General features: G+C 41.2%; 1 protein-coding gene across 3 annotated transcripts in view; it reads left to right on the top strand.

Annotated features, from left to right (window-relative positions):
• tmem63a (transmembrane protein 63A) overlaps positions 1-16,352 on the top strand; it is a 92,367-nt gene that overhangs the window by 57,498 nt on the left and 18,517 nt on the right. For all 3 annotated transcript variants that reach the window (XR_010012344.1, XM_062994684.1, XM_062994683.1), the window contains exons 17-22: positions 9,492-9,551; positions 9,728-9,890; positions 12,032-12,137; positions 13,397-13,564; positions 13,662-13,777; positions 15,413-15,463. Coding sequence is in view for 2 of the 3 variants with exons in the window: in XM_062994684.1 (XP_062850754.1) it covers positions 9,492-9,551; positions 9,728-9,890; positions 12,032-12,137; positions 13,397-13,564; positions 13,662-13,777; positions 15,413-15,463 (664 nt within the window). In the remaining variant the exon portion in view is untranslated. The remainder of the gene's footprint in view (positions 1-9,491; positions 9,552-9,727; positions 9,891-12,031; positions 12,138-13,396; positions 13,565-13,661; positions 13,778-15,412; positions 15,464-16,352) is intronic.

Raw genomic sequence — 16,352 nt, 5'->3', positions numbered from 1 at the left:
GAACGGCGTTGATAGCTCGAAATTCATTTCAAAATGAATGGGAGTCAATGGGGAAAAACGGGCACCTTAAAACGGGCACTGTGCCCACAGTGTTGGTTCGATCAAAAAGTTATATACAAGCGCTCTATTCCCGTATGGGCCGGACGATTTGGCGCTGGAACGGGGTCGATATCTCGAAAACTGCGGGAGAAGAAGCACGGACAAAAAACGGGCAGAATAATAATAATATATTGAAAACGAAAATAACAATAACAATAGTGTGCTTGCATTCTGCAATCACACTAACTAGAGAGTGCATTTCCGGAGAAAATGCGAGTGTGATTGCCGTGTGCCGGTCGGCGGGCGTGCGCAGGTCGGGGGCGCGCATGCGTTTAGAAGTGGTGCGGTGCGTGGGGTGTGAATACTTTCTCCCAGACAGGCCACTGTATCTGTGCACAAGCTGTGGTGTGAGCACAAGTTCACTCTGGGTGTGTTTGAAAAGCCAAACCTGTAAAAAAATGCATTTCTGCACGTTTGTACTGCTTACAAATCAGTACTCATTCATTTACATGTGATTATCACTGCAGGGGCCATGGTATTGCGCAATCTATGATCGGCTGTGTCTCATTTACAGCTTTCAGGCATAGTGCACTCAGACTTCGGTCCCTCTTTTAGCATTTAGCAATTCCCATTGATTTCAATGCATCCGTTAGCCTTGAAGCTAACGGATATAAATATCTTTGTTTCTGTTGCAGCGCGAACGATATGACGCTCACTGCAAAGTCTAACTGCACTATAATTTCATTCTGTGCAGCGTTTTCATCTTAAAAATCACTAATACTTTAGTTACAGACCAAAATAAGTCAGATTTTTTGGCGGCCGCCATTTTCTATTCTCAGAACGGCCTGAAGATGCCGTCTACGTCATCACGTTGACGTTCTGTGGAAAGCCAAAGGTGTCAAGATTTTTGTCCAAAAATTCGGGCAAAAACGGGCATAAATGCCACACGGATGGGCGTATCCGGATGATTTTTTGGATTTGGGCGCTAATTAATGACCCGGTCGATCAAGGGTTGGAACGGCGTTGATAGCTCGAAATTCATTTCAAAATGAATGGGAGTCAATGGGGAAAAACGGGCACCTTAAAACGGGCACTGTGCCCACAGTGTTGGTCCGATCAAAAAGTTGTATACAAGCGCTCTATTCCCGTATGGGCCGGACGATTTGGCGCTGGAACGGGGTCGATATCTCGAAAACTGCGGGAGAAGAAGCACGGACAAAAAACGGGCAGAATAATAATAATATATTGAAAACGAAAATAACAATAACAATAGTGTGCTTGCATTCTGCAATCACACTAACTAGAGAGTGCATTTCCGGAGAAAATGCGAGTGTGATTGCCGTGTGCCGGTCGGCGGGCGTGCGCAGGTCGGGGGCGCGCATGCGTTTAGAAGTGGTGCGGTGCGTGGGGTGTGAATACTTTCTCCCAGACAGGCCACTGTATCTGTGCACAAGCTGTGGTGTGAGCACAAGTTCACTCTGGGTGTGTTTGAAAAGCCAAACCTGTAAAAAAATGCATTTCTGCACGTTTGTACTGCTTACAAATCAGTACTCATTCATTTACATGTGATTATCACTGCAGGGGCCATGGTATTGCGCAATCTATGATCGGCTGTGTCTCATTTACAGCTTTCAGGCATAGTGCACTCAGACTTCGGTCCCTCTTTTAGCATTTAGCAATTCCCATTGATTTCAATGCATCCGTTAGCCTTGAAGCTAACGGATATAAATATCTTTGTTTCTGTTGCAGCGCGAACGATATGACGCTCACTGCAAAGTCTAACTGCACTATAATTTCATTCTGTGCAGCGTTTTCATCTTAAAAATCACTAATACTTTAGTTACAGACCAAAATAAGTCAGATTTTTTGGCGGCCGCCATTTTCTATTCTCAGAACGGCCTGAAGATGCCGTCTACGTCATCACGTTGACGTTCTGTGGAAAGCCAAAGGTGTCAAGATTTTTGTCCAAAAATTCGGGCAAAAACGGGCATAAATGCCACACGGATGGGCGTATCCGGATGATTTTTTGGATTTGGGCGCTAATTAATGACCCGGTCGATCAAGGGTTGGAACGGCGTTGATAGCTCGAAATTCATTTCAAAATGAATGGGAGTCAATGGGGAAAAACGGGCACCTTAAAACGGGCACTGTGCCCACAGTGTTGGTTCGATCAAAAAGTTGTATACAAGCGCTCTATTCCCGTATGGGCCGGACGATTTGGCGCTGGAACGGGGTCGATATCTCGAAAACTGCGGGAGAAGAAGCACGGACAAAAAACGGGCAGAATAATAATAATATATTGAAAACGAAAATAACAACTAGAGAGTGCATTTCCGGAGAAAATGCGAGTGTGATTGCCGTGTGCCGGTCGGCGGGCGTGCGCAGGTCGGGGGCGCGCATGCGTTTAGAAGTGGTGCGGTGCGTGGGGTGTGAATACTTTCTCCCAGACAGGCCACTGTATCTGTGCACAAGCTGTGGTGTGAGCACAAGTTCACTCTGGGTGTGTTTGAAAAGCCAAACCTGTAAAAAAATGCATTTCTGCACGTTTGTACTGCTTACAAATCAGTACTCATTCATTTACATGTGATTATCACTGCAGGGGCCATGGTATTGCGCAATCTATGATCGGCTGTGTCTCATTTACAGCTTTCAGGCATAGTGCACTCAGACTTCGGTCCCTCTTTTAGCATTTAGCAATTCCCATTGATTTCAATGCATCCGTTAGCCTTGAAGCTAACGGATATAAATATCTTTGTTTCTGTTGCAGCGCGAACGATATGACGCTCACTGCAAAGTCTAACTGCACTATAATTTCATTCTGTGCAGCGTTTTCATCTTAAAAATCACTAATACTTTAGTTACAGACCAAAATAAGTCAGATTTTTTGGCGGCCGCCATTTTCTATTCTCAGAACGGCCTGAAGATGCCGCCTACGTCATCACGTTGACGTTCTGTGGAAAGCCAAAGGTGTCAAGATTTTTGTCCAAAAATTCGGGCAAAAACGGGCATAAATGCCACACGGATGGGCGTATCCGGATGATTTTTTGGATTTGGGCGCTAATTAATGACCCGGTCGATCAAGGGTTGGAACGGCGTTGATAGCTCGAAATTCATTTCAAAATGAATGGGAGTCAATGGGGAAAAACGGGCACCTTAAAACGGGCACTGTGCCCACAGTGTTGGTTCGATCAAAAAGTTGTATACAAGCGCTCTATTCCCGTATGGGCCGGACGATTTGGCGCTGGAACGGGGTCGATATCTCGAAAACTGCGGGAGAAGAAGCACGGACAAAAAACGGGCAGAATAATAATAATATATTGAAAACGAAAATAACAATAACAATAGTGTGCTTGCATTCTGCAATCACACTAACTAGAGAGTGCATTTCCGGAGAAAATGCGAGTGTGATTGCCGTGTGCCGGTCGGCGGGCGTGCGCAGGTCGGGGGCGCGCATGCGTTTAGAAGTGGTGCGGTGCGTGGGGTGTGAATACTTTCTCCCAGACAGGCCACTGTATCTGTGCACAAGCTGTGGTGTGAGCACAAGTTCACTCTGGGTGTGTTTGAAAAGCCAAACCTGTAAAAAAATGCATTTCTGCACGTTTGTACTGCTTACAAATCAGTACTCATTCATTTACATGTGATTATCACTGCAGGGGCCATGGTATTGCGCAATCTATGATCGGCTGTGTCTCATTTACAGCTTTCAGGCATAGTGCACTCAGACTTCGGTCCCTCTTTTAGCATTTAGCAATTCCCATTGATTTCAATGCATCCGTTAGCCTTGAAGCTAACGGATATAAATATCTTTGTTTCTGTTGCAGCGCGAACGATATGACGCTCACTGCAAAGTCTAACTGCACTATAATTTCATTCTGTGCAGCGTTTTCATCTTAAAAATCACTAATACTTTAGTTACAGACCAAAATAAGTCAGATTTTTTGGCGGCCGCCATTTTCTATTCTCAGAACGGCCTGAAGATGCCGTCTACGTCATCACGTTGACGTTCTGTGGAAAGCCAAAGGTGTCAAGATTTTTGTCCAAAAATTCGGGCAAAAACGGGCATAAATGCCACACGGATGGGCGTATCCGGATGATTTTTTGGATTTGGGCGCTAATTAATGACCCGGTCGATCAAGGGTTGGAACGGCGTTGATAGCTCGAAATTCATTTCAAAATGAATGGGAGTCAATGGGGAAAAACGGGCACCTTAAAACGGGCACTGTGCCCACAGTGTTGGTTCGATCAAAAAGTTGTATACAAGCGCTCTATTCCCGTATGGGCCGGACGATTTGGCGCTGGAACGGGGTCGATATCTCGAAAACTGCGGGAGAAGAAGCACGGACAAAAAACGGGCAGAATAATAATAATATATTGAAAACGAAAATAACAATAACAATAGTGTGCTTGCATTCTGCAATCACACTAACTAGAGAGTGCATTTCCGGAGAAAATGCGAGTGTGATTGCCGTGTGCCGGTCGGCGGGCGTGCGCAGGTCGGGGGCGCGCATGCGTTTAGAAGTGGTGCGGTGCGTGGGGTGTGAATACTTTCTCCCAGACAGGCCACTGTATCTGTGCACAAGCTGTGGTGTGAGCACAAGTTCACTCTGGGTGTGTTTGAAAAGCCAAACCTGTAAAAAAATGCATTTCTGCACGTTTGTACTGCTTACAAATCAGTACTCATTCATTTACATGTGATTATCACTGCAGGGGCCATGGTATTGCGCAATCTATGATCGGCTGTGTCTCATTTACAGCTTTCAGGCATAGTGCACTCAGACTTCGGTCCCTCTTTTAGCATTTAGCAATTCCCATTGATTTCAATGCATCCGTTAGCCTTGAAGCTAACGGATATAAATATCTTTGTTTCTGTTGCAGCGCGAACGATATGACGCTCACTGCAAAGTCTAACTGCACTATAATTTCATTCTGTGCAGCGTTTTCATCTTAAAAATCACTAATACTTTAGTTACAGACCAAAATAAGTCAGATTTTTTGGCGGCCGCCATTTTCTATTCTCAGAACGGCCTGAAGATGCCGTCTACGTCATCACGTTGACGTTCTGTGGAAAGCCAAAGGTGTCAAGATTTTTGTCCAAAAATTCGGGCAAAAACGGGCATAAATGCCACACGGATGGGCGTATCCGGATGATTTTTTGGATTTGGGCGCTAATTAATGACCCGGTCGATCAAGGGTTGGAACGGCGTTGATAGCTCGAAATTCATTTCAAAATGAATGGGAGTCAATGGGGAAAAACGGGCACCTTAAAACGGGCACTGTGCCCACAGTGTTGGTTCGATCAAAAAGTTGTATACAAGCGCTCTATTCCCGTATGGGCCGGACGATTTGGCGCTGGAACGGGGTCGATATCTCGAAAACTGCGGGAGAAGAAGCACGGACAAAAAACGGGCAGAATAATAATAATATATTGAAAACGAAAATAACAATAACAATAGTGTGCTTGCATTCTGCAATCACACTAACTAGAGAGTGCATTTCCGGAGAAAATGCGAGTGTGATTGCCGTGTGCCGGTCGGCAAGCGTGCGCAGGTCGGGGGTGCGCATGCGTTTAGAAGTGGTGCGGTGCGTGGGGTGTGAATACTTTCTCTCAGACAGGCCACTGTATCTGTGCACAAGCTGTGGTGTGAGCACAAGTTCACTCTGGGTGTGTTTGAAAAGCCAAACCTGTAAAAAAATGCATTTCTGCACGTTTCTACTGCTTACAAATCAGTACTCATTCATTTACATGTGATTATCACTGTAGGGGCCATGGTATTGCGCAATCTATGATCGGCTGTGTCTCATTTACATCTTTCAGGCATAGTGCACTCAGACTTCGGTCCCTCTTTTAGCATTTAGCAATTCCCATTGATTTCAATGCATCCGTTAGCCTTGAAGCTAACGGATATAAATATCTTTGTTTCTGTTGCAGCGCGAACGATATGACGCTCACTGCAAAGTCTAACTGCACTATAATTTCATTCTGTGCAGCGTTTTCATCTTAAAAATCACTAATACTTTAGTTACAGACCAAAATAAGTCAGATTTTTTGGCGGCCGCCATTTTCTATTCTCAGAACGGCCTGAAGATGCCGTCTACGTCATCACGTTGACGTTCTGTGGAAAGCCAAAGGTGTCAAGATTTTTGTCCAAAAATTCGGGCAAAAACGGGCATAAATGCCACACGGATGGGCGTATCCGGATGATTTTTTGGATTTGGGCGCTAATTAATGACCCGGTCGATCAAGGGTTGGAACGGCGTTGATAGCTCGAAATTCATTTCAAAATGAATGGGAGTCAATGGGGAAAAACGGGCACCTTAAAACGGGCACTGTGCCCACAGTGTTGGTTCGATCAAAAAGTTGTATACAAGCGCTCTATTCCCGTATGGGCCGGACGATTTGGCGCTGGAACGGGGTCGATATCTCGAAAACTGCGGGAGAAGAAGCACGGACAAAAAACGGGCAGAATAATAATAATATATTGAAAACGAAAATAACAATAACAATAGTGTGCTTGCATTCTGCAATCACACTAACTAGAGAGTGCATTTCCGGAGAAAATGCGAGTGTGATTGCCGTGTGCCGGTCGGCAAGCGTGCGCAGGTCGGGGGTGCGCATGCGTTTAGAAGTGGTGCGGTGCGTGGGGTGTGAATACTTTCTCTCAGACAGGCCACTGTATCTGTGCACAAGCTGTGGTGTGAGCACAAGTTCACTCTGGGTGTGTTTGAAAAGCCAAACCTGTAAAAAAATGCATTTCTGCACGTTTCTACTGCTTACAAATCAGTACTCATTCATTTACATGTGATTATCACTGTAGGGGCCATGGTATTGCGCAATCTATGATCGGCTGTGTCTCATTTACATCTTTCAGGCATAGTGCACTCAGACTTCGGTCCCTCTTTTAGCATTTAGCAATTCCCATTGATTTCAATGCATCCGTTAGCCTTGAAGCTAACGGATATAAATATCTTTGTTTCTGTTGCAGCGCGAACGATATGACGCTCACTGCCAAGTCTAACTGCACTATAATTTCATTCTGTGCAGCGTTTTCATCTTAAAAATCACTAATACTTTAGTTACAGACCAAAATAAGTCAGATTTTTTGGCGGCCGCCATTTTCTATTCTCAGAACGGCCTGAAGATGCCGCCTACGTCATCACGTTGACGTTCTGTGGAAAGCCAAAGGTGTCAAGATTTTTGTCAAAAAATTCGGGCAAAAACGGGCATAAATGCCACACGGATGGGCGTATCCGGATGATTTTTTGGATTTGGGCGCTAATTAATGACCCGGTCGATCAAGGGTTGGAACGGCGTTGATAGCTCGAAATTCATTTCAAAATGAATGGGAGTCAATGGGGAAAAACGGGCACCTTAAAACGGGCACTGTGCCCACAGTGTTGGTTCGATCCAAAAGCTGTATACAAGCGCTCTATTCCCGTATGGGCCGGACGATTTGGCGCTGGAACGGGGTCGATATCTCGAAAACTGCGGGAGAAGAAGCACGGACAAAAAACCGGCAGAATAAGAATAATATATTGAAAACGAAAATAACAATAACAATAGTGTGCTTGCATTCTGCAATCACACTAATAGTGTGCTTGCATTCTGCAATCACACTAATAACAATAGTGTGCTTGCATTCTGCAATCACACTAATAGTGTGCTTGCATTCTGCAATCACACTAATAATATGACTAACGGATAACAATAGTATGATTGCCTTTAGGCAATCACACTAATAACTAGAGAGTGCATTTCCGGAGAAAATGCGAGTGTGATTGCCGTGTGCCGGTCGGCGGGCGTGCGCAGGTCGGGGGCGCGCATGCGTTTAGAAGTGGTGCGGTGCGTGGGGTGTGAATACTTTCTCCCAGACAGGCCACTGTATCTGTGCACAAGCTGTGGTGTGAGCACAAGTTCACTCTGGGTGTGTTTGAAAAGCCAAACCTGTAAAAAAATGCATTTCTGCACGTTTGTACTGCTTACAAATCAGTACTCATTCATTTACATGTGATTATCACTGCAGGGGCCATGGTATTGCGCAATCTATGATCGGCTGTGTCTCATTTACAGATTTCAGGCATAGTGCACTCAGACTTCGGTCCCTCTTTTAGCATTTAGCAATTCCCATTGATTTCAATGCATCCGTTAGCCTTGAAGCTAACGGATATAAATATCTTTGTTTCTGTTGCAGCGCGAACGATATGACGCTCACTGCAAAGTCTAACTGCACTATAATTTCATTCTGTGCAGCGTTTTCATCTTAAAAATCACTAATACTTTAGTTACAGACCAAAATAAGTCAGATTTTTTGGCGGCCGCCATTTTCTATTCTCAGAACGGCCTGAAGATGCCGTCTACGTCATCACGTTGACGTTCTGTGGAAAGCCAAAGGTGTCAAGATTTTTGTCCAAAAATTCGGGCAAAAACGGGCATAAATGCCACACGGATGGGCGTATCCGGATGATTTTTTGGATTTGGGCGCTAATTAATGACCCGGTCGATCAAGGGTTGGAACGGCGTTGATAGCTCGAAATTCATTTCAAAATGAATGGGAGTCAATGGGGAAAAACGGGCACCTTAAAACGGGCACTGTGCCCACAGTGTTGGTTCGATCAAAAAGTTGTATACAAGCGCTCTATTCCCGTATGGGCCGGACGATTTGGCGCTGGAACGGGGTCGATATCTCGAAAACTGCGGGAGAAGAAGCACGGACAAAAAACGGGCAGAATAATAATAATATATTGAAAACGAAAATAACAATAACAATAGTGTGCTTGCATTCTGCAATCACACTAATAACAATAGTGTGCTTGCATTCTGCAATCACACTAATAATAATATGACTAACGGATAACAATAGTATGATTGCCTTTAGGCAATCACACTAATAAATAAAGGCTGCCGTGAAATGTGGCACTTTTATGTAAAAATCTGTGATTTTTGAAAAACTAGGTCTGTGAAATTAAGCAAATTTCACTGTGTATTTAGTAGGGCCCTAAATATAATATAAGGTTTTTTTGGATTCAACAACTTTGTATCTGTAAATAATAAAGCACAATGTAAATAAGTGGTTTTGTGTATTTGACATTAATAATTTCAATATTTTCCTTCGGGATAAAAAAAATCTATCTATCTATCTATTAACTTGTTGCTTGGAGTGATATCAAATTTATGAATTAGCGAAATGTGATTTGGCCTGTACTTGTAGGCGTTTTAGTAATGCAGTGGTCTGGGTCTGAATCTCAGTGGAGTTATTGGCTGGCTGGGTGTCTACACAGTCATGATTGGCTATTTAAGCCCTGCCATAAATTAGTGATCTGTCCAGGGTAATCCTGCCCAGTGTTTCCCAGTGAAACTGGACCTGCCACGAACCTGACTAGGATAAAACAGTGATGGAAATAAAATAAATTAATCATCTGTATTAATACATATTATGGCACTTTATTATTTACAGTTTGGATGTGTTTTTCCGATGGCTGTTTGATTCTCAGTCAGAACGAAAGCTGAGGTTTGAGTAAGTTTGCTATTTTCTGATATTTTTATGATACCTTTATATTGTGCATTATTATTAGTTATTACAGTATGTTTATGTAGCATATCATACTTAAATAACATTGAAATGACCAAATTCTGCTATAACACAAGTAAAGGTCAGTTGTAATAATTAATGAATAATCTTCTCTCTTCCAGGTGTGTTTTTTTGCCAGATCAAGGTGCTTTCTTTGTGAATTATGTGATTGCAGCTGCATTTGTGGGCTCTGGAATGGACCTGTTGAGATTGCCGGGATTACTGCTCTACACTGTGCGAATGGCACTTGCAGGTTCAGCAGCAGAAAGGAAATATGTTAAACAGGTCAGTGTATGACATATTGCCTGAGCTCCTCTACATACAGTGGATTCAGAGGGTATTCAAAGCCCTTGACATTCTGTTGACTTTATTGTCTGTGGATTTTATTTTAAATGGATAGAATAAACATTTGGATGAATATTTGCAACTTAAGTCTGAATTAAATTGAAGTTGCATACATATAGTCCTCACTCGACTTCCAACCCGCATTGCATGTTCTCCCCGTGTCTGTATAGGTATCCTCCGAGATCTACGGTTTCCTCCCACAGTCCAGACATGCAGTGAGGTTAATTGGAGACACAAAATTGTCCATGACTGTGTTTGATATAACCTTGTGAACTGATAAATCTTGTGTAATAAGTAACTACCGTTTCTGTCATGACTGTAACCAAAGAGTGTAAAACGTGACAATAAAATCCTAATAAACAAACAAATTAATTTGCAATTTGTCCATAATAAATCCCAACTTGACCCAGACTTATAAAATAACTTGCAGACAATAGGAGTCTTTCCATTATCATTTAGACAGTAGTCATGATGTGACAGATGGGACATCAGGTGGGGTTGTCCTTTTAAAAGACAGCACCTTAGATCCCAAGTTATTAAGTGTTTCAGTGGTTATTTTGTCCAATTCTACCTGCAAACTGTCTCAAGTTGTGCAGCAGTATGGGGTTGTCATCACATTTTCAGTTTCAAGTCTCCACACATTCTTTGTTGGGACTGGTACGGACTGCACACAGGTCAATCCAGTATCAGTACCCTCTTCTTCCGCCACCATTCCTTAGAAATGTGTGCAGCATGTGGTTTTGCATTGTCTCATTGAAAAATGAATGGACGTCACTGGAAAAGGTGTCGTCCCTAAGGCAGCAACTATGTTGCTCTAAAATGCCAATGTACTTTTCTGCATTAATGCTGCCATCACAGCTTTTAAATTACCTTTGCCAAGGGCACTGACACAGCCCCATACCATGACAGACCCTGGCTTTTTGGACTTATTGCTGATAAGTCTATATATGCCTTTGTTATGCCATCTTGGCCTTTACATACTGAAATACATCTAGGTTCCTTGAATTTAGTGGTATTATGCACTGTAAAGGGAGAAATGTTCAAATCCCTTCCAATCTTTCTTTGAGGAACATTTTCACATCTCACAGACATGAGAGAAAATTATTGAAACTAGAAATCTTCTGCCCATCTTTGTGTTTTAAAGACTGAGCCTGGATACTGCTTTTTCAGTATCAACTTGTTTAAAATCACATCATCATTTTTAACCTCATGCCTAGCCCTAAACTGAAATGTGTTACAGGCCTGAAATGCAGGAATGGATGCCTATTAACAAATGAGATGAGGTTGACCAGACGAAATATAAAATATCAAGGGTTCATACTGTCTGCATTAGAATAAAAGTCAGAGTAAATGCAAGAACAATCTGTTTTTTTCATTCTGTCACAACTAATATATTTAGAAATGCATATAGTTGAGCAGCGTAAACCAAGCAGACACACCCGAATCAACAGTGATAATGCAGAGATAGTGATGTTTTTTTAATAACAATTATAAGGAAATGAGTAGGATTTAAAGAAAAAAAGGAAAAGGACTTACTGTAAATGATATAGGCATATTTTGCACACAAAGTTAATCTGTTGTATTTTTAAATCTGAACTTATTTGTTATATATTTGTTTATTTTGATCCTACATTTACCATATATGCTTTGTGTATGTTTTATTGAAACGTGACTTGACTTAGACTTTAGCCCTAAGACTCGTGACTTAAGTTCAACTTTTGTGACTTGTGCACATCTCTGCCATATCAAAACGGACACCGGCATTGATACAAGTCTGGATGGTCCTTTTCCTCTTTGACATGGGAAACATGATGTCCATTACTTCTAAACATAATTAAAAGGGTTGACTTGTCAGTATGATGCATCAAATTAACAATTATAATAACAAATGTATAATGTGGTTGTAAATGAAATCCCAAAACTGTCATGACATAATTGCATTTTACAAGGTCTATGATGTTACTTCTTTTAGCTGTAATACCAGAGCCCATGTGTCCTTACATGTCATTTATTAAGTATGCATTATTTTCTCTGACTATATCTTTAATTATTAATAACATTTCTGTCTGTATTGTGTGAAGAATCAGGCATATGAGTTTGAATATGGAGCAATGTATGGATGGACTCTGTGTGTCGTCACAGTCATAATGGCCTACAGTATAACCTGTCCTGTAATTGCCCCATTTGGTAAGATTGACTAATGTTATACCTTCCTGTCTGATTTTCTGCTTCTTTACTGTGTACATTTTATTAGACCATCAAGTTTTGCAACACGTAGAAATGATTTTGTTGGTCATTGCTATTCTTTAATGAAAAAAGATCCCCAAGTTGTAATTTCACCAAGTCTGAGGGCTTGGCTTTAATCATGTGTGGAAAAATCTCCCCCTTTGAAGAGGTTGTAAACCAGCTGTACAGATAATTTGAGACAGCTGAATTGAAAACAATTAGATCTAATGTGGACCAGTGTGTCCTAATAGAAAGTTGGCAATTTTGGGCCATTACCGCTAACCATACGTTATTTATTTTGCAGCATCCCTGCGAATATCTGTCCAATTTCAGTCTCAGACAGTGGCAGATTTGCTTATGTTTTTAAACACTATTTCCAGCTATGATTTGCATATGTCAACAACAGATCAGTGAATGTTTCATGAAGTTAAAACAATTGCTGTTAAAATGCTATCACAAAATGATTACAAGCTGGTGCTTGGGTTAAACATTCCCATGACATATGAGATCATCTGTTCTGAAAAAATAAACAATAAATAAATAAATAAAAACATGAATAAAAAGCTTGTACAGTTTGTTCTAGTCACATATGCAGGTTTTACTTCAGTTTACTAGGCTGCATCATTTTACACAAAATAAATAAATATTGTTAATGGGCGGCACAGTGGCTAAGTGGGTAGCACTGTCGCCTCACAGCAAGAAGGTCCTGGGTTTGATCCCCAGGTGACCGGTGACCCCTAACGGGACGAAGCCGAGGAAATTGATTGATTGAAATAAATATTGTTAATCTAACTTATACTTTGACACATGAACATTTCATGTTTTGTTTATCAGCCAAATCGGACAGCACGGTGGCTCAGTGGGTAGCACAGCAAGAAGGTCCTGGGTTCAATTCCCAGGGTCCTCTCTGTGTGGAGTTTGCATGTTTTCCCAGTTTATGGGTGCTCTGGTTTCCTCCCACAGTCCAAAGACATGCAAGTGAGGTAAATTGGAGATACAAAATTGTCCATGACTGCGTTTGACATTAAACTTGTAAACTGATGCATCTTGTGTGTAAAACATGACGTTAAAAACCTACGACGTTAAAATAAATATAGACAACACAAAAAACAAGGCACTGAATCCAGCCAGTAGTAATAGTAGCCACTGTCATATAAATTTAATTATGTATAATATTGTAACCAAGCAGTAGGATGAATTCCATATGTGTTTACATGCAGGTTTCTTGTATATAACCTTAAAACACCTGGTGGACAAGCACAACCTGTACTTTGCATACTTGCCTGCTCGCCTTGATAGACAGGTGCACCTGGGAGCTGTCAATCAAGCACTTGCTGCACCGATCATCTGCTTGTTCTGGCTTTACTTCTTTTCTGTGCTGAGGGCAGGTAAAAACTATACATCAAATAGTGGACTATTTTATTTAAATGTTTCATCAATTTGATAAGCAGGTGCATAATTCTATATGTATGTTTTGTTTTTCAGGTTTTATGGCTGACACATCACTCTTCACATTGGTGGTTCTGTGTGTGACCATTTTTATTTGCATTGGTTATACCTGCTTTGGCCACTTTAAGTACCTCAGTCCACACAACTATGTGGTAAGATGATCTTCACTCAGTTCTGTGTTTGTGCTGTGTAGGAGGCAAGTTTGACCCTATGAAAATCAAATTAACAGTCAGACCTTGTGGTGGGAGTACAATGGTCTGGGCCTGCTTTGCCTCCGCGGGTCCGGGACAAGTTGTCAAAATTGCTGAAACCATGAATTCTGCTCTTTTTAAGAAAATCCTTAACAAGAATGTCCATTCATCAGTTTGTGATCTAAAGCTCAAGCACAGTTGGGTTAAGCAACAGGATCCAACAATGATTCAAAGCACACAAATAAGACCACCTTTAACTGGCTCTAAAGATACAAAACAGACAAGTCTATGTCATGCCTTGAACCCCATCGAGTTGCTGTGGCAAGACAGAGACAAAAAGAAAAGAGTGGACAAAAAACCGATGCAAAAGACTCATCACAAGTTATCACAAACATTTAATTGCTGTTATGTCTGCCATAAACAGCACAATCAGGTGATATAGGTTTTGAACAAACCTTTACTGTTTATAAATGATCATTTAAAAGCTGTATTTTGTGTTTACTCATGCTTCAATCTTGAATTAAAATTAGTTGGAAAAGCTGAAACATTTCATTGTGACAGATTTGCAAAAGTAGAAGAAAACAGGCGGGGCAAATACTTCTTCATAGCACTGTGTATATAAATATAAAAATTTTTGTATGTAATTTACATACTTTGCAAAAAATTAAAACAGAGGGCGCCCAGGTGGTGCAGCAGGATATTCCGCTAGCACACCAGTGCTGACATTCTAAACACCCCGGTTAAAATCTCGGCTGTGCTACCGGTCGGCTGGGCACCATCTAGTGGGCACAATTGGCTGTCCTTGCACAGCGTTTGAAGACCCCACCCACTTGGTCTGGCCATTTCCCCAATGCAGCAGACACAAATTGGCCACCGTGTCTGCTGGGTGGGGAAAGGACCGAGTGGGTGGGGTCTTCAAATGCCGTGCGAGGACCCCGGTAATGAAGGAGTCTGCTAGGACTGCGCACGCGTCGGAGAGCACGTGAGCAACAATATACCCTCCTCTAATGCAATCAGGGATCCACAGCAGTGGAAGACAAATTGGCCACACTGAATCGGGAGAAAAAGGGAGAATATGCAAACTTAAATGAAAAAAAAAATGTGCAGAATTGTGACATGAAAGATTAACCCTTCTAACAATGACAACGCCCCATTCGGCAGATATCACAGGTTAACATTTTTTTATAGCCGTCTAGGATTCTACTGACATTTTTAACATCCAGTCCAGCAAACTGTGAGCCATAAACCTTTTTTTTTTAAGTAGTCATGAGGTTCATGGTTAATTTTAGGAAATGTTTTGGATCTTAGTCCTGTTGTAGAAGCTCACTGTGTCATATTTGATTCCAGAATTTGCTAATATTTAGTGTAATCCACTACTCAATCTACTTTTACAATGTTTTCTGTGCCGCTAGCTTCCATGCAACTTAAAGCATAATAGACCCAGCCTGCTTAACAGTTGGTAATGAGTTCTTTTCATCAACTGTGTCTGCTTTTTCTACCAAATAGATACCATATGACCAAAAGCATTATAAGCTAACATGTGCATTTGTGTTTTTTTCAAGTGTTTCTAAAAATGTGTGTGTGTGCTTTACACAGGTTAAGGAGGAAGAAGACTCTGATGTAACTTCAGAAAGTTCAAGTGACACTGTAAGTTTTCCCATTTGTGTTCTTCAGTTTCATTCTAGCTGCAGAATGTGTGTAATTAAATGTGTGTAAGTATGAGGAAGAAAAATATTACATTACAACCTGTCTCTTTCAAAATTTCCATTGATAATAGTAGTATTTTAATTTGGTTCCTATATGATTCAGCAGGTTTCAAATTTTGTTTTGCAAAACTTTAAACACAAAGCCAACAATCATTGTTCTCAAACAATGTGTTATCTGTTTTATGCAACGGAGTATTAGGGCCACTGTAAAAAATATTTTTTAATTTTGATTTCGAGAATAAAGTCGTATAAGATTCAATTTTGAGAATAGAGTCGAAATATTATGAAAATAAAGTCTAAATTGTTTCCAGATTAAAGTAGAAATGATTATAAGAATAAAGTCGAAATATTATGAGAATAAAGTCGAAATTATTTCCAGATTAAAGTGGAAATGATTATGAGAATAAAGTCGAAATATTATGAGAATAAAGTCGAAATTATTACCAGATTAATGTCGAATTTATTATGAGAATAAAGTCGAAATATGGCCAAAGAGTACGACAGTGTGCAGCCGTCGTAGGCTTGTCAGTTCAGAGAAGCACGGGTCTCAGTACAGCGTCCTTATGCTAATAACAAACTGGTGCTGATGTGCAGGGGATTGGGGATTTCTTTATTTGTGAAACAGATACGAAAGTATAACTTCATGAACATCCCTCATTTTAACACAAGGAGGTTGCTATGGCCGTAATATTTCGACTGTAATCTCAAAATCATTTCAACTTTATTCTCAAAATCGAAACTTATACGACTTTATTCTCGAAATCATTTTGACTTTATTCTCGAAATCAAAATTTATGACTTTATTCTCGAAATCATTTCGACTTTATTCT

Source organism: Trichomycterus rosablanca, chromosome 1 (genome assembly GCF_030014385.1).
Source record: "Trichomycterus rosablanca isolate fTriRos1 chromosome 1, fTriRos1.hap1, whole genome shotgun sequence".
Taxonomy (NCBI): domain Eukaryota; kingdom Metazoa; phylum Chordata; class Actinopteri; order Siluriformes; family Trichomycteridae; genus Trichomycterus; species Trichomycterus rosablanca.
This window is presented reverse-complemented; position numbering and strand designations above follow the sequence as displayed.